The 19,496-nt window shown below is 43.7% G+C and overlaps 1 protein-coding gene across 1 annotated transcript; it reads right to left on the minus strand.

Annotated features, from left to right (window-relative positions):
* Window positions 1–2,789: 2,789 nt before the first annotated feature.
* Window positions 2,790–15,387, minus strand: LOC135244079 (MICAL-like protein 1). Its single transcript, XM_064316277.1, has 11 exons — window positions 14,862–15,387; window positions 14,309–14,496; window positions 13,088–13,854; window positions 12,872–12,944; window positions 11,881–12,091; window positions 4,747–4,866; window positions 4,457–4,583; window positions 3,880–3,970; window positions 3,465–3,538; window positions 3,164–3,278; window positions 2,790–2,838 (listed from the first exon to the last, which is right to left on the minus strand). Exons 1-11 carry the CDS (start codon window positions 15,159–15,161, stop codon window positions 2,790–2,792), a joined length of 2,115 nt encoding a protein of 704 aa, XP_064172347.1. The 5' UTR covers window positions 15,162–15,387.
* Between the last annotated feature and the right edge of the window lie 4,109 nt (window positions 15,388–19,496).

Below are 19,496 nucleotides of genomic sequence, written 5' to 3' on the forward strand. Positions count from 1 at the left end.
TGTGTGAAACTGAATGGCAAAAGCAGACTTGCGACGCAATACAATGTTTAAGAAATACATATTTATTTATTTATTTATCTCCAGTTTGTAGCGAGCAGTAGCCATCACTTCAGCAGAAGGAACTGAACACCCCTAGGTGTGTGATATACTGTCGGGTGAATGGATAGAATGCACACAAAACCAAATAATCAAAGAATCTAATCATAAATAATTACAGATCTTTAAAAAGATAAATAAATAAAACATACATTTGTATTTTTCCATTTAATATATTTAATTTTAAAGACAGGCAGGGTACAGTGAAGCAAATAGACAGCATTTTAAAATACAATGATGTATATACAAAATAATATAAAAATGATAGGGTTATCCTTACTATGTTCCAAGTGTTGTGGTATATTCTTAGTGTTTTATTTTTACTGGAGTACCCACTGATATGCATCAGTTAAAGATGTTTTTGGGTTTGTTTGGCTGGAATCGGGTCTGGAGATCGTTCTTTGTGGTACTGCAATTTTTTTTTCAAGCATGAGTTTTGAATTTGTCTATAGATCTTCCATAACTTACATGTATTTAACACTGAGTGCTTTTAAAAAAATTACTAGAAGGCTTATTCTTTCTTCTTAGTTTCCACTCAAACAAAAATATTTAAAAAGCCCAGCGTTGAAGAAAAGTGTTAAGATTCTGCATCGTTGATTCACATCCATCCATCAATCCATCCATTATCTATACCCGCTTATTCCTGGTCAGGGTCACAGGGGGTGCTGTAGCCTATCCCGGTGTCCATTGGGCGAGAGGCAGGGATACACCCTGGACACGTTGCCAATCTATCGCCAGGCACACACACCATTCACTCACCACTCACTCACACTCTCATACCTATGGGCAATTCAGAGTCTCCAATTAGCCTACCTGCACGTCTTTGGGCTGTGGGAGGAAACCGGAGTACCCGGAGGAAACCCATGCGGACAAGCGGAGAACATACAAACTCCACACAGAAAGGCCCATGCTGGGATTTGAACCCAGGTCCTTCTCACCACGGCGCCCATTGATTCACATTTCCAAATAAATGTACATGCATGTATATGTACACAAAGGCCAAGTGGTCAGATGCTGACTGGTCCTAGGTATTCATTATTACAACCATGTTAAAGAGTGAGTATGTTCATACCAACATGTCTATGACCACCACCACATCTCACACGATGATTTAACACAGCTCACACCTCACAGTATAGGCCTATGACCAATATTAGAGCATATTTAGGTGCTTTACATTACATTACATTACATTACAGGCATTTGGCAGATGCTCTTATCCAGAGCGACGTACAACAAAGTGTATAAGTATAAGTATAAGTATGACAAAACCCCTAGAGAGAAGTACCGGTCCAAGTGCAGGGAACAACCGCATAGTTCAACTTGGACCCTGAAGGTTAAACTGATTAACACTAACACAACGAGAGGGGCAACAACGCAATCTATGGAAAAAATACAAGCAGTAGTTAAGACAGTTAATGCACCTAAGCTTTAAATACTTACATTAATAACATTTGTCTTACTCTATGTTTAGAAGCTCTTCATGGTAGTCCTAATTGCGAAGTAAAAGAGAGGCACAATTGCATGTAAAGCTAAAATAAAAATAAAAAAAAAACATTTGTACCTGAGGAAAAATGAGGTTGAACCATTAAGTGTGCATCTGAGTGCAGGTAAATGAAACGTCCCTGAGTTCTGTGTTTGTTTCACCGGAGTGTTTCTGTTAGTGATCTTCAGCTTTAGCTCCCTTTTTTTCCGGAGACATGCATTTATTGGAGTCTTGGTGCATTACAGTTCATTACTGATCTGCTCCAGATCAGGCCAGAGCCAACTGTGGCTAGGAGTCACAAGGGACATTGCATAATTGGCCAGTGTCACACAGCGAGGGGGGTGCAGTCAGAGGGGGTACCCTCATTGCTCAACCGCAGCTCAAAAGTTCAAACTCTGGATCAAACTAGGCTCTTACACTAACCACCGTCCCCTCAGCTTTTGCTTGCATGACGGCTCTTACTTTTGCCACCCTCAACCTTTTGGCTCAACATCTTCAGTGCTTTGATGTTCACTGCCCTCTTCCTCTATGTGTTGCCAGACTCCTTATGGGACTCTGTACAGAAACAAAGAAATGGTCTGAAACAAGGGGGTTAACGATGGGAAAGAGGAACATGTCAAGACCACAGCAGCGTATGGAGGTAAAGAAAGATTAAAGAAAAATTCAAGAAGAGAGACCCTCTGTGAGGAATTCACTTTTGTAGGCTGACTGATGAACATTATAGACGCACACGTACATATGCGTACACACATATACACACACACACACACACTTCCTCTTAATGAGAGGAAAGCCGGGGCCTGGAGCTAGTAGCCAGGTGGGGTGGCAGACCTCAGGGGACTTGGGTTTGGGGGTGTAGGTAGGGGGAAGAGTGTTACAGGGGGAGATACAGATGAGTAAAATGGTAAAGGATATAGACAAAATGGAGCACACCCAAAAGTTAGAGAAGTGCAGACTAGAGGGGCGTAAATATTAAGAAACCAGAGTCGAACACTGAAGTTCCTACTTGCTGCGATTAATTGACCAACGTTTTGGTAAAAGATGCCTTCATCAGGGTCACCTAGGCATGTTTTGCTGAAATACTGGCCAATTAAACACAGCAAGAAGTAACTTGAGTGTGTGACTCTCTCATTTCCTAAGAATGGTAAAGAATAAAAAGGAAGGTAGACAGAGAGAAAGAGTGACTGACAGGGACAAGAGTCTCTCCTTACCTTCTCTCGATCATGGCTGCAAGCAGCTTATCTTCCGCCACATGCCTAAGACACACAAAACCAATATTAGCAAAAACTATCAGATTCCCATTTCTCTGTTTCCCTCTCTTAACACTCCATTGACATCCACATTTACAGAAGACGATGGTCCAGAACCAATGACAACAATGAAGAACGGGAACAATCACCACATTTTCGGAATTACCTGTTGCAGAAGAACTTGATAAAATGAGAATCTCCATATGTGTACTGTCATCATCAGCTTTGTCTACTCTCTCCTTATGAAATCTGACCAATTCCAGCTTATTGACAGACAACTCATAAATGCGGGTGGTCTAGCTATGGCTTTGCTTGATTGATGGTTCATTACCTTTGCTTGTCCTGGTCCATCCTGTTGACGATGTGGTCCCTCTCTTCAATAATTTTGACCAACTCTGCCATCAGCTGCTGCTCTCTGATCCAATCATCATTAATCCACTCCCTCTCTGAGCAAGAGAGAGTTCAGAGGTCATAACACATCATTATTGCTTATTAATAAGCAAGGAAGTAGTGTAGGACTGCTGCAGTGGTGAAACTCTCTGATTACATACTGTAACGCTAGCAGCCATTGTACAGATGATCTTGGCCCTGAGGCAGAGAGCTTTGTGCAGGTCATGGTAGATCTAACTGACCTGGTTTGTTGAGAAGACACCTGAGGTCATACTCCACATTTGCTTGCCTCTTCTCCAGATTCTGCTGCTTCTCCCTGTAAAAATGCACCTGTTCTTATGCACTGGAATGCTGCATGTTCATATAAACAAACACATATGCACCCTCACATGCAAAAACACCCAGCTTTATATGCATATAATACTGCACATGTGATTCAATTACACACACGTGCACATCCCCTTTGGAATCATTTTCAACTTTTGAGGAAACAGGCAACAGCAGAGGTACTGTAAACCAGAATGAAGGATACATCTTCTTTTGAGTCAGATTCATAGTGTCATCACCAGATTGCAAACACCATTTTAGCAGTCCATCCTTACAGCCAGTTCTTGAGTACGGAGCTGTAAGCGATAAGGACACTGGTGGGTCACTCACGTGTAGACCAGCATGGCCTCCCGGCGCACCATCACATGCTTCTGGTGAATGAGAGTGAACCAGTCCACAAGCAGGGTCTCCTCCTGCTCTCCTGAAAAACACAGCCTACTAAGAGCTCACTCTTCCAGCATAAACACCTGAAGCACCTGTTCTCTTCAGCTTTGCCACACCATAGCTACACACTGGTAGAGATTTTCTGGTTTTAAGCCAGGCAGTTTCCTCACAGTCTTACACAGAAAAATGCACTTTATCCATACAGGACCTCTAACTGGAGAAGAGGAAGCAGATCAGTACTGATCCATAGCAGATACTCATACCCACAATTGGGCTTCAGACATTTCAGTCACAGTTTCTGGATTATTATAATGTAATCCACATGCAACGTCATCATCATCGTTAAAGAAATTGGAGTAAATGGAATGTGTGGCATTTTAAGAAACGCAAAACCATTATTGATTCTTAAAGCTATTACTGGCAACTATTTGAGGTAGTATTAAAATAGATGTAAAACATCCCTGCTATAGATGCAGCAGCTGCTAGTGGGACACCTGGCAAAATAAAGGAAAAATAAACTCACCACTCTGGCAGCCTCTCAAATTCCTCTCCAGTTCCACTCCTCTAAGCTCCAGCAGGTTGAGATGGCGCTCCAGCTCCCTCATCTCTACCTGGATATCCTCCACTCGGACCAAGTGAGCTGAATGCATCTGTCAAACATAGTCTCTATTCTTGTAAATTATTGATCACTGATCAAATTATAATACTGATGAATGATGGCACTGATGGAACATGGTGCTATATCATGATTTAATGAATCAATATGGTGAACTCTGCCCTCCCCCTTCCACACACACACACACACACACACACCTTCTTCTTCTTGATATTGGGAAAGCCGTGTATTGAGACTGAAGGCTGGGTGGGGTGGGGGCCTCCAGGGGCCTTGGGTTTGGGGGTGTAGGAAGGGGGAGGCTTCTCCATACAAGCCCTCTAACAGGAAAAGGAAAAGCAGATCAGCGTGAATATAAAACAGGTACTCATACCCACAATTCATTACCATACAACAAGACTCAGCATTCATTCCACCATAATAATCATGATGACATTCAAATATACCACATTACAGTGAGCTTTTCACCACCATTTTAGTTAACAAAAACAAAAACAGTTAGGTTTTACATTTAAGTCATCATTTATGCCTACCTTACATAGAGAGTGGGGCAGCACTGAAGTGGAAGCACCTGGTTTGGAGAGGGCATTGGGGATTGATGGGAAAATGGGAACAGACGGGGAGCTGGGTATAGATAGGGAAATGGGGATTGATGAGAGGCTTGGGCCTGACAGGGAATCAGGAATTGATAAGGAACTGGGGATTGATGAGGCATTTGGTATTGATGAAATGCCAGGGTCTGATGGGGCATCAGGGACAGACGGGGAATCAGGAACTGAAAGGGAACCAGGGATTGATGATGGGCTGGGGTTTGATAAAAAGGTTGGGTCCACTGGGGAATCAGGAATTGTTTGGTAGTTGAGGATTGATGAGGAGCTGGGGGTTGAAAAAATTCCAGGGTCTGGTATGGCATCAAAGACTGATGGGGAATCAGAGATAGATGATTGGTTTAGGATTGGTAAAATGTTGGCGACTGGTAGGAAATCAGGAATTGATGAGGGGCTTTGGACTTGTAAGGTACTGGGGTTTGATAGAGAATCAGGAATTGACAGGGATCTGAGGATTGATGAGGGGCTTGGGTTTGATGAAATTCCAGTGTCTGATGGGGCATCAGGGACTGACGGGTTTGATAAAAATTTGGGGACTGACAGGGAATCAGGTACTGATGAAGGGCCTAGGACTGGTAGGGTACTGAGATCTGACTGAGAATCAGGAAATGAAATGAAATTGAGGATTGATGTGGGGCTTGGGACTGGCAAGGTACTGGGGTCTAGTTGAGAATCAGGAATTGATAGTGAACTGAGGATTGATGAGGGGCTTGGGATTGGTAAGGCACTAGGGTCTGGTAGGAAATCAGAAATTGATAAGGAATCAGGGATTGATGAGGGGCTTAGTACTGGTAAGGTACTGGGGTCTGATAGGGGATCAGGAATTGATAGGGAACTGAGGATTGTTGAGGGGTTTGGGATTGGTAAGGCACTGGGGTCTGGTAGGGAATCAGGAATTGATAGGGAACTGGGGATTGTTGAGGAGCTTGGGATTGATAAGGCACTGGGGTCTGAAAGGGAATCAGAAATTGGTAGGGAACTGAGGATTGTTGAGGGGCTTGGGATTGATAAGGCACTGGGGTCTGATACGGAATCAGGAACTGATATTGAACTGAGGCTTGATGAGGAGCTTGGGATTGGTAAAGCACTAGGGTCTGGTAGGGAATCAGAAATTGATAAGGAATCAGGGATTGTTGAGGGGCTTGAGATTGGTAAGGCATTGGGGTCTGGTAGAGAATCAGGAATTGATAGGGAACTGAGGATTGATGAGGGGTTTGGGATTGGTAAAGCACTGGGGTTTGGTAGGGAATCAGGAATTGATAGGGAACTGAGGATTGGTGAGGGGTTTGGGATTGATAAAATGTTGGGGACTGATAGGGAATCAGGGATTGATGAGGGGCTTGGGATTGGTAAGGCACTGGGGTCTGGTAGGGAATCAGGAATTGATAGGGAATTGAGGGTTGTTGAGGGGTTTGGGATTGGTAAAGCACTGGGGTTTGGTAGGGCATCAGGAATTGTTAGAGAACTGAGGATTGTTGAGGAGTTTGGGATTGGTATGGCACTGGGGTCTGATAGGGAATCAGGAATTGATAGGGAATTGAGGATTGTTGAGGGGTTTGGGATTGGTAAAGCACTGGGGTCTGGTAGGACATCAGGAATTGATAGGGAACTGAGGATTGTTGAGGAGCTTGGGATTGATAAGGCACTGGGGTCTGGTAGGGAATCAGGAATTGGTAGGGAACTGAGGATTGATGAGGGGCTTGGGATTGGTAAGGCACTGAGGTCTGAAAGGGAATCAAGAATTGTTAGGGAACTGAGCATTGATGAGGGGCTGGGGATTGGTAAGGCATTAGGATCTGAAAGGGAATCAGGAATTGGTCGGGAACTGAGGATTGATGAGGGGCTTAGGATTGGTAAGTCACTGGGGTCTGAAAGGGAATCAGGAATTGATAGGGAACTGAGGATTGTTGAGGGGCTTGGGATTGGTAAGGCACTGGGGTCTGAAAGGGAATCAGGAATTGGTAGGGAACTGAGGATTGATGAGGGGCTTGGGATTGGTAAGGCACTGGGGTCTGAAAGGGAATCAGAAATTGATAGGGAACTGAGGATTGTTGAGGGGCTTGGGATTGGTAAGGCACTGGGGTCTGAAAGGGAATCAGGAATTGGTAGGGAACTGAGGATTGCTGAGGGGTTTGGGATTGATAAAGCACTGGGGTTTGGTAGGGCATCAGGAATTGATAGGGAACTGAGGATTGTTGAGGAGTTTGGGATTGGTAAGGCACTGGGGTCTGGTAGGGAATCAGCAATTGGTAGGGAACTGAGGATTGATGAGGGGCTTGGGATTGGTAAAGTATTAAGGTCTGATAGGGAATCAGGAATTGATAGGGAACTGAGGATTGATGAGGGGCTTGGGATTGGTAAAGTATTAAGGTCTGATAGGGAATCAGGAATTGATAGGGAACTGAGGATTGATGAGGGGCTTGGAATTGATAAAATGTTGGGGAATGATAGGGAATCAGGGATTGATGACGGGCTTGGCATTGATAAGGTACTGGGGTCTGGTAGAGAATCAGGAATTGATATAGAATTGAAAACTGAAAAGGGGCTGGGGATTGGTAAGGTAGTGGTGTCTGATAAGGAATCAGGAATTGATAGGGAACTTAGGATTGTTGAGGGGCTTGGGATTGGTAATGCACTGGGATCTGATACGGAATCAGGAATTGATATTGAACTGAGGATTGATGAGGCGTTTGGGATTGGCAAGGCACTAGGATCTGGTAGGGAATTAGGAATTGATAAGGATCAGGGATTGATGAGTGCTTGTATTGGTAAGGTACTGGGGTCTGGTAGGGAATCAGGAATTGATAGGGAACTGAGATTGATGAGGGGCTTGAGATTGGTAAGCACTGGGGTCTGAAAGGGAATCAGAATTGATAGGGAACTCAGGATTGACAAGGGGCTTGGCATTGGTAAGGTACTGGGGTCTGTAGAATTGGGAATCGATAGGGAACTGAGATTGTTGAGGTGCTGGAGTTGGTAAGGCATGGGTCTGAAAGGGAATCAAGAATTGTTAGGGAACTGAGCATTGACGAGGGGCTGGGGATTGGTAAGGTAGTGGTGTCTGATAGGGAATCAAGAATTGATAGGGAACTGAGGATTGATGAGGGGTTTAGGATTGGTAAGGCATTAGGATCTGAAAGGGAATCAGGAATTGGTAGGGAACTGAGGATTGATGAGGGGTTTGGGATCGATAAAGCACTGGGGTTTGGTAGGGCATCAGGAATTGATAGGGAACTGAGGATTGTTGAGGAGTTTGGGATTGGTAAGGCACTGGGGTCTGGTAGGGAATCAGCAATTGGTAGGGAACTGAGGATTGATGAGGGGCTTAGGATTGGTAAGGCACTGGGGTCTGAAAGGGAATCAGGAATTGGTAGGGAACTGAGGATTGTTGAGGGGCTTGGGATTGGTAAGGCACTGGGGTCTGAAAGGGAATCAGGAATTGGTAGGGAACTGAGGATTGCTGAGGGGTTTGGGATTGATAAAGCACTGGGGTTTGGTAGGGCATCAGGAATTGATAGGGAACTGAGGATTGTTGAGGAGTTTGGGATTGGTAAGGCACTGGGGTCTGGTAGGGAATCAGCAATTGGTAGGGAACTGAGGATTGATGAGGGGCTTGGATTGGTAAGTATTAAGGTCTGATAGGGAATCAGGAATTGATAGGGAACTGAGGATTGATGAGGGGCTTGGGATTGGTAAGGCACTGGGGTCTGAAAGGGAATCAGGAATTGATAGGGAACTGAGGATTGATGAGGGGCTTGGAATTGGTAAAGTATTAGGTTGATAGGGAATCAGGAATTGATAGGGACTGGATTGATGTAGGGTCTTGGAATGAAAAAGGTTGGATATATATGGAACAGGAATATGACGGGCTTGGCATTGATAAGGTATGGGTGTCTGTAGGAATGGGAATCGATAGGGAACTGAAGATTGTTGAGGTGCTTGGAGTTGGTAATGCACTGGGATCTGATACGGAATCAGGAATTGATATTGAACTGAGGATTGATGAGGCGTTTGGGATTGGCAAGGCACTAGGATCTGGTAGGGAATTAGGAATTGATAAGGATTCAGGGATTGATGAGCGGCTTAGTATTGGTAAGGTACTGGGGTCTGGTAGGGAATCAGGAATTGATAGGGAACTGAGAATTGATGAGGGGCTTGAGATTGGTAAGCCACTGGGGTCTGAAAGGGAATCAGGAATTGATAAGGAATCAGGGATTGACAAGGGGCTTGGCATTGGTAAGGTACTGGGGTCTGGTAGGGAATTGGGAATCGATAGGGAACTGAAGATTGTTGAGGTGCTTGGAGTTGGTAAGGCATTGGGGTCTGATAGGGAATCAGGAATTGGTAGGGAACTGGGGATTGATGAGGGGTTTGGGATTGGTAAGGCACTGGGGTCTGATAGGGAATCAGGAATTGATAGGGAACTCAGGATTATTGAGGGGCTTGGGATTGATAAAATGTTGGGGAATGATAGGGAATCAGGAATTGATAGCAAATTGAGGTTTGGTGAGGGGTTTGGGATTGTTAAGGTACTGGGGTTTGAAACGGAATCAGGAATTGATAGGGAACTGTAGATTAATGAGGGGCTTGGGATTGATAAAATGTTGGGAACTGATAGGGAATCCGGGATTGATGATGGGTTTGGTATTGATAAGGAACTGCATTCTGGTAGGGAATCAGAAATTGATAGGGAACTTAGGATTGATGAGGGGCTTGGGATCGGTAAGGCATGGGGGTCTGATAGGGAATCAGGAATTGATAGGGAACTAGGTATTGAGGGAGAGCTTGCAGTCGATAAGAGGCTGGGGACTGATAAGGAGCTAGAGTTTGACAAGTAGCTAAAAGTCGATACAACACAGGGAATTGATGAGGGGTTAACCGTTGGTATGGGGCCAGAAATTGATAGGGAGTTGGAGATTGATGAGGGGCTACCAGCTGGTAAAAGGCTGGATACTGATTTGCAGTTGGGGATTGAGGAAGGGCTCTCCATTGATAAGAGGTTTGGGATTGATAGGGAGTTGCGAATGGGTGAGATACTGGGGATTGACAGGCTGCCGGAAATCTGAGAGTTGGGACATGATGGGGGAACTGAAGGTGGAGGATTTGTGGCATTAAACCAATTGCTTCCAATGCTCTGTAAGTCCTCTGGAACTGAGCTGATGCTGGTCAATGAGGGTGGTAGAGGGGCACCAGTGGGAAGTTCTGGTTTGTAACTCGGGATGGAGGAAGTGCTCCCACTGATGGCTGGCAGAGATACACTCCGGGGAAGCGGGTGAGACGGGCTAACAGGGAGGTGCTCAGCAGAACTGCAGTCTATGGGAGTAAAGAGGCTCTCTCTACTGACAGCAGCTGGGGATGAGAGAGAGGAGGACTGAGGGATAGGGAGGGCTGGACATTCAAAACAGGTAATGAGGAAAGAGAAGGGGGAGAGAGGGAGAGAGAGGGAGGGAGAGAACAAGAGTAAAAGAATGCACAAGCATCTATACTCATTTCAATCAAATTCATGAAAGATTACATTAACAGGGTAAAAGAAATCATACTTCAGGCGCTAATGAACACACACACACACACCCACTCAGACCCACACATTTAAGGGACATGAGCACGTGGTAATATGACTCCGGTTAATTAGCTTTTTCCATTAGATAAGGTATGACTCAGGATTCAAATCTGGAAATAGTCCATTTATGCTATAAAAATAAAGTTTGCTTTTTTGCAGCTGCAAGGACCAGGGTGCTCCATGTAGGCAGTCGTGGTTAATACAGCATCAAAAACCACTTGCAGCTCATAGAAGGACTGCTGCACAACCAAAAAATAACTCACTTTACCTATGTTTATGAACAGGATACTAGGCTGGTTTCAATGTTTGAGAGGTAGGAGAAATGGAACAAAATTAAGTTTTAAAAATTTTTGTTCTAACCAGTTCAGGAACATTATGTTGTGGGTGGAACAAAAGAACAGACACGTTAAAATTCTGTTTCTGCTCGGAGTGAATGGATAGGGAAAAAAGTATGTTTTCAAGCCCTGCTCGTCAGAGGCAGCTTGTGAAAATGAATACACTTTATTTGGTCCAGGGCAATACAAAAGGACCCTCCTTGACTTCTCCATTTTTGTTTTTCCTCAAGATTCATCACAGAGCTCACTGAAAGTTAGCCGTTTCGTGATAGGAATAGCCTGAGCAGCTGAGATAAACCAACTTAGTGGCATTATAACCTAGCTTGTTCAAAGATGACTGTGCTCTATTCTGCAAAAAAGTGATCTTTATTTTTTTTCCAAATGCAGATTGGTTTCAGATTTGAATGCAGGACGTTATCTTATCGAAGGTATAAAGCAAATTAACCAGTCATATTACTAAGGGCTCATGTGCCCTTTAAAGAAAAGAGTAGGATCAATCCACAGAAATGAACAGCAGATGTTTCTGAATCAGAGACACTGACCTGTGGGAGAGGGCTGTGAAACCCCACATGCTGGCCTCCCCTTAGCCCTCCAGCTGCTTGATCTGGCTCTGTAAGTTTGGCTAAGTTTACTAGCAGCTGGACTACTTGTGCCAGGTGAATCACGGTGGGAAACTCCATTGGCTGGACTACCCGCACTGGCTAAATGGGATTGGCTAATTGTTTTGGCCACTGGTCCACCTATGCTGGTTGCACTGGCTGCTCGAGAGATCCCATACCAGGGGTGATTGGTTGTTACACTGGGTCCTACTGAACTCCTAACTGGGCTCACTTCCTGTACAGACTCTTCATCCATATTCTTAGCCTCAAAGGGATTGGTAGAGAGGGCCAGCCTGGAGCCACGGCCCCAGAGGCAGGGTACTGAGCTGTAGCGGGGGAGGGAGGCTGGGGGGGCAGGGGGCAGTCGTCTCCATGGGCCCGGCTCCACCAGATCCATCCAGGGAGGATCTCTGCGTTTATAGGTTCCACTGGGACGGCCAGAACTGAGACAGGGACAGAAGGACACAAATGCATATTTGGAGAAAAGAAGATGGGAGTTTAAATCTGGGCTGGGCCAGGCAGACAAAGGGATAAAGGAATATTAACACAGTTACATTACATTACATTACATTACAGGCATTTAGCAGACGCTCTTATCCAGAGCGACGTACAATAAGTGCATTAGTTCAAGGTGCAGAGGTGCAAAAGAAACACACTAGAGTGGAGTAAAGATCGTAGTGCCAGAAGTGACCACATAGATCAGGACTCCAACCCACTTCAGACTCCAGTTCATCTGGCATTATGACCCCTCTCTCTCCCACTAGCTTCATAAGAGTAAAAACTCTTAAATAAACACAGGCATGAAAGAAACTCCTTTTCACTCTGTGCAGTGTGTAGATTTTAGTCTATCCATAAGATGGTCAAAAGCCCAAAACACATAAACATGCCATTCATCAGAATACATTTTTTCACCAATGTTAAAATCATTGTGTATGAGTCAAGTAAGAGTGAGTTCCATTTCTCCCTGCAATATGCGACCTGTATTTTCCTGTCTTTTACATCTAATACCCGTTTTATCCCCATCTTCATTTGTATTTTTTTCCAAAAGCAACAAAATACATTACCTAACAGGAAAATAATTTCAGCTGATTTGAGAGACTGTGACACATGCATCACGAGACTGATACCCAGAATGCTCTGCTGTACCCAAAAGGAAACACTACATTTGCATTTTTACTGATCCATTTTCCTTTTTTCAGCTGAAACATACAGAAGATTCTCACCTCCCTGTGGGGAGAAGTCTTTCTCGGAGGGCAGGACAGACTCTCCTCAGATCACTTGAATTGCCTGGCACACCTGCACAAAAATCAGAACAGAAGCGGGTCATTTGTTTTGTCCAAAACAGTGTTCATTATGTAATGACATCAGCAGGTCACTTTGTGGGTACAAGGACAGAATCCAGGAATATAAGTCAATGAAACACTGCTCATCCAACTCACCATTGGCTTTGGTGCTGTCTGTTACTTTTGAGGGGCGGGTCCTGGGTGCTGGGTGCAGGGTGGAGGGAGAGTCAGTGGCCCACCGTGGTGCAGGCACTGGCTGGTCCCCGCTTCCTAAATGATGGACAGGTACAGGAAAATGGCATCTCTTGGAAGAGTTTCCTGTTTGCTTCTTTGCCTCTAAATCCTCCTGCTGGTACCGCTCTGAGCTGTGTTCACTAAGACTGGGAGTAAGGAGCGGCTTGAGTTTCACTTCCTCATTTTCATCAGTCCCTCTGTGCCCCTCCTTTTCCCCCTCTCTGTCCTCCATCTCTCTCCTCTCAACCCCTTCCTTCAATTCATCATCCTTTTCATTTCTGGTTACAATAATTTCTTTCTCTCCATCCTCTTCCCTGATTCTAACCCTCTCTTTGCATCCCTCACCATTCCTCCTTCCATCATCCATCTCTGTGCTTTTATTAGCTTCTCTCTCTTCATTCTCTTCCTCTCTGCTACCATTCCTCTGTCCATTTTTCTCTGGTAGTTCTGCCTCTCCAGCAAATTCAGAACTGATCAACGGTTCCACAGGGACCACGCCCTGGGGAAGAGTCTTCTCCTGGCTCTTTGCAGCAGACAGAGTCTCAGATTTTATGGCTTTGCCCCCTAGCGTCATCATCGGTTCCCCTGGCCTGCTGAGGTCTGGGCAGTTGCTGTGATTGGAAAAGTGGTGATTGCATATCAGGGTGCCCGCCTCACTTCCTGCTTTATAACTGCTGCACTCCTGACACCTGCAAAACCAAAAGTGAGAGAGAGAGGAGAAAGAAAAAGACAACAGAAGAAAGAGAGAATCCGGAGAAAGAGAAACACATAGGCGAAATAAAATGGCTCCACAGTTGTGAAGGAGCAGGGTATCCCTGTGACTGAGGTCCTGTTACAGCAAGAGAGCAAAGCCAACATCTCAGGGCTGAGTGTGTGAGCTGTTAATTGTACTGTGTACACTTTCCAGGGCAACATACCAAGCTTCGGTATAGTAATACTAAGCTTCAGCATAGTGATACCAAGCTTCAGTACAGTGATGCTAAGCTTCGGTATAGTGATAAAAAGCTTCAGTACAGTGACACTGAGCACTGCCTGCTACAGAATACAGAATACGGAATGGCTGAACTGAAATGTGGTGAACACATACAGTGCTGTAACTGAACCGTGGTGAACACATAAGTGTAGCGCGGTGAATTCTGTTACCTGAAGCAGCTGCGGTGATACAGTTTTTCATTGACTAGATGCCTCTGCACCAGGTGGACCTGCTTCTGGCAGACCGCACAGGTATTGCTCAGAGTGTCCCATTTGGATTGGTCCCTTGTGTCTTTCTTAAAATCACAAATGGCATTTTTGAGTACCATGTTTAATAATGAAAGGATGCAGACATAATTCTACCAAAACAGTAATGTGGAAAACAAGTGCTGTTATGGGGCCTGTGGTATTTGTTAATTACTTAAATTTTTTCACCTTTACCTTAGACTCCAACACTTGGTCACTGACATGAGCCTCAGGTCTCTTTGTGCCAAGTTTGGCTTGGACTGTACCATCTGACCTTTCTGAGCAAGAAGGGTTGACTGCAGGAGACAGATGTGAATAGCCAGCTATAAATAAGCCTGTTGACATGGCAACACAATTCCTTTTTTACAGATGTCAACTTTTCCAGCAAAATGAGGTGAATTTCTTGTTTGCTTTCTGTTTTTCCATCTTCAGTCAAGTGTGCATGCAAGCATGCGTGTCAGTGGGAATACATGCACACACATCTGAGCGAAGGTTTGCACAAGTTTACATACTGTACATAATTCCACACACCTTCCACAGACTTGTTGGTAAGGACATTGTAGTACTGAGAGATATAAGTGATTATGCTTAACCGATGAGGCACTTTCATGGACACCATATCCTCAGGGTCCAGCAGGGCAGGAATGCCCAGCTCTGACTCCACCTTTTCAAACACCTGGAAAGAAGACGGAGGGGCATACACACAGCGGTATACATGATACATGCCACACCTACACCTTCTCCAACTTCTGTGTTTTTCCATGTTACCGAAGGTCATGTTGAAATGAACTGGGTTTGAAGTATGAGGAAACACAACTCATGAAACGTATCTGTTTGTTCTAAGCATATAAGAATAAGAGATGGCTAGAAGGCAATCTACTTTTCCAAGATCAATTTCAAAGTAATTGTTATCCCATTAGAAATGTCTGTTTGTATTTTAAGCTAACCAGTGATGGGGTTTGAAATGGTCATAGTTCAGAAAAATAGTCAAATAACCAAGAAAGTCTGCACCAGCAATACCAAGTGGATCGGAGAAAAGTGAGCATAATCTGCAGATGAACAGCACTGTACATAAATAAGTCACAACAAATGTGTGGGGAGTACAAATTATGTATGGATCAAACTCTTTATGAATCAGCCTAAGAAGAGTTTCTTTAAAGAAAGCCTCTCTTGGCATTCAAAATGAAACTCTCTGTCCTCTCTCTCTCTGAAATGCTGAAAGACAAACCGTTCAACACAGGTGATAGAGAGGACCAGATACAGGTACAGCAGGTACACAGCAGAGACAGTGTGCTGCTACTGTGCATGTGTGCTACTGCGTGCTATTATCTCTCCTGTATTATTGAGCCACCCATGTCATTTGTTACAGTGGAGCTCAATCCAGTGTAGCTGACCAGATGATGGTGACAGCTTTAATATTGGTCCAAAATACAAAACACCTAAAAAAAACATCAACTCATTCAACTCATTTCAAAGACTACATTTTAAACGCATATTTGTAAAAATAAAAAGTCAATGTGTAATAATGTGAATTCCAGAGCTGTTAACTGGATGTCAGGGATGCTGGTAAATATATATGAATATTATTCAAATGTTCATTAACTACTGCATAGCACAATCCACAGTGCATGTAATTGCAGCATGTTTCACTGCTAGGAGCTACATTACACTAAGGCATCAGTGCTTTTCTGAAGGTAAATCCTATAAAAATGATTTAAGTACAGTAGCTTTCTTCTTTTAAGTGCTACTACTGACTTAACTGAGATAGCCAAGAGGCTGGACTAGTAACTGAAGTGTAGAATATCACCAGTAAATATGTATAACAGTTTAAGCTTACCTTTCCAAATTTCTTCTTAAAAAATGAAAAAGCCATGTACAGTCCTGCACTGTGTCCTCTAATTCCTCTACACAAAGGTTTCAAATGCACACTGTACTAAACACCTGATCCTGTTATATTTCCATGAAGTCAGACAGGACCTGAAATACCATAACCAGTAATACCTGCTTCTGTGGCTGATGCAAATGTCTTGTGTGACAAATATATAAATATTATATAAATTATACATAACCTGCCCCGTAAGCATTGTTTCCACAAAGCCCCATGTTCCACTTCCTGAAGTGAGGTACCAGTAATTTAGAGGCCAAAAGTTGCTGTAAAACACATATACTGACAGCTGTCAGAAAACCTGCATAAACACACACAAGCACACCTACGCATATACTATTGAGCCAATTCAGAGTACAGAACTGAAATAGATTATTATTTAGTACGCCAGAATAGTATGTGTTTTTAGCATGTCCTAAACCATAGTATGCATGAAATAGTATTGCGGAAAATACCCGAATGTCATAATACATCCAGTGAAATATCTTGTATGATAACACCGGACACTACAAAAGATACTTCACCACTATACTGGCATGAGTATCCCACAATGCAGCAGTTCACAACCAATTAGCCAAAACTGGGCTTTTGAAGCTCACGTCCTGGTCTTGTTGAGAGTGACTTGGTCCATAATTTTTCTATATATTCACACTTTTTCTACAATATATGTTCACAATCCAAGCAACCAGAGATGAACTATTAATGGCAGAGGGTGGTTTAAGCCAAAACGATTAAAGAGTTGAATAATTTAAATGTATTCACTAAGCTTAGCAGAAAATTGGTTATATTTACGGTTTTTAAAACTTTTTCTGTTTTTCTTACACAGTCACATCAGCTAATTAATGAAGTCTGTCATTAACATTACTGGCTCTGTTAAATGAGAAAGGGATACTGAATCATATTTACTTATACTTATATAACGGTAAGTTGTACCGGTAGGTGGGACAAGCGTGCCGTCAACAAGTCTATAACCGTTGTAACGTGCAAAGTGCAACGTTTTTTTATGGCAACATAGTATGTCCAAAAATACTTTTTACTCATAGTATCGCTGAATTATATTCACAATGATATATGGGGGCGACATAGCTCAGGAGGTAAGACCGATTGCCTGGCAGTCGGAGGGTTGCCGGTTCAAACCCTGCCCTGGGCGTGTCGAAGTGTCCTTGAGCAAGACACCTAACCCCTAACTGCTCTGGCGAATGAGAGGCATCAATTGTAAAGCGCTTTGGATAAAAGCGCTATATAAATGCAGTCCATTTACCATTATAGTATGCATGTATACTATGTAGTATGTACTATGCAATTTCAGATGCAGCCCATGTCTGTTGAGGGAAAAAAATTATACTTCCTGGTTCTGATCGAGGACCAATTTCAAATCTGTGTAAACCAAGGTCTGCTCTGGCCCAAGCCTGACTGAGAAGAGATCAGCTCATCTGGCCCACATACGGCCCAGATCCATTATCCTTATTGATAAAATTAACCTACTCAAGACAATTTAGATAGTTTGAGTGGAATTTTCAGAATTACTATTTATTCAGATTTGTACAAGAAACCACAGAAACTGCAGACATGAAAAAAACTACCTTTTCCATTTATTTCAAATTGTGTTTAGAGTAACCATGTTCAAAGATTGTTTGTAATTACTAGTGGTAGGGGGCGCTCAAAGAGATAAAGAGCGGCACATCTCCCTAGTATCTTTGGTTGAACTCTTCCCCATGGCCAGTCTACCGTGACGTAACCAACCACGTGATGTTACGATGGACCAATCGCAGACAGGGGGAGGTTTGCGAATTGCTTGCGAACTGTTCGCGGTACAGACGCTTTGTGTTTGTCTCTTGTTCGCAATCGGTTGTTTTTAACAAAGTTCAGAAAACAAATCTCGGTGAAATTAAGCGTCGATCACATTCTAATGAATTATGAGTAATTAGAGATTTTGCCATCAGAGAGATTTATCATTCAAAAATGGTAAAAAGATGTGCGTGGGGGACTTGCAAAAGTGACACAAGATACCCCGATCGGGTGGAAGGCGTGGCGTTCTTTCCTTTTCCCAAACCAAAGACAGATCTTCAGAAATGTCATGAGTGGATTCGGCTATGTGGGAAACCTCATCACGAGCTGAACTTTTACACCATTTCCAGGCACACATACGTCTGTTCAAAGGTAACTATTTTACTCGCTTAATGTCTGCCATTTGACAACGTTAGCTTATTTGATATCCTATAACTGCACTATAGCGTCAGCCAACGTTAACGTTACTAGACTAAGTTTTATGATTACCATTAGCGAACGTTTGCTAGTTAACGCCGTATTTGCCCGTGCTGGCCGCTAGCTATGACTTGTTTAACTTCCTTGGCTTGGTAGAAGTGGCACTCGAACCTAGCAAGTGGTTGGCCTTTACAATTGCAGACCAGCCTCGTCAAAAGACTTACTCTGTACAGTCCCTCTGAGGGCTAATGTCATGTGACAAGAGCGAGTTCCGAGTAATGTAAACAAAACAAGTCAGCAACATTCACATGTGGCGTCTGAAACTTTATAATGCTATGCGATATAGTTAGCCAAGGCTATTTTTCAAATGGTACTATGTTGTGAGACGTTTTAACCTAAACGGACAATATTAACCCTAATATAGTTCAGGTTTTACCTGGATATCGACTGGCTACAGTCCTAGCCGGCTAGAAAACGTTCAATAAATGTAGCCGTATTTCCCCCTGAACGTCAAGACGGCGTTTCACCACAAAAATGTTAACAGGGTGGAGTCGTTGCCCTACTTGGTTCACTTTGCGTTTCTTGCAGGTCATTTTTTTCATTCACTGTGCAAATGTATGTTGTCATTCTCAAAGCACTTTGTGAATGGAGGCCCAAATGAGGAGTTCCCAAACCCTATGAGTGCTACCGACGGTGGCAAGACCCCCAAACCATTCAGACCTCCAAAGAAAAGGTAAGTGAGAGATATTGGGATGTTATTAACCAGAGAGAAAGCTAGTCTCCAGGGTGGGCAATCCTGGTCCTTGAGGACCAGTGTCCACCCTGCATCATAATGAGGTCTTATTTTTAACCAGTGGTTCTCAAACTCTGTCCTGGGGTACTGTGTATGCTGGATTTCATTCCAACCTCAACTGCAATCCTGGTATTTTAACAAGCTGTTAATTCGTCTCAATTAGGTGCTTTTCGTATTTTAGAGCTGGGGTCCCCAGTCTTATACAGAAAGGGCCAGTGTGGGTGCACACA

Source organism: Anguilla rostrata, chromosome 17, assembly GCF_018555375.3.
Source record: "Anguilla rostrata isolate EN2019 chromosome 17, ASM1855537v3, whole genome shotgun sequence".
Taxonomy (NCBI): Eukaryota; Metazoa; Chordata; class Actinopteri; order Anguilliformes; family Anguillidae; genus Anguilla; species Anguilla rostrata.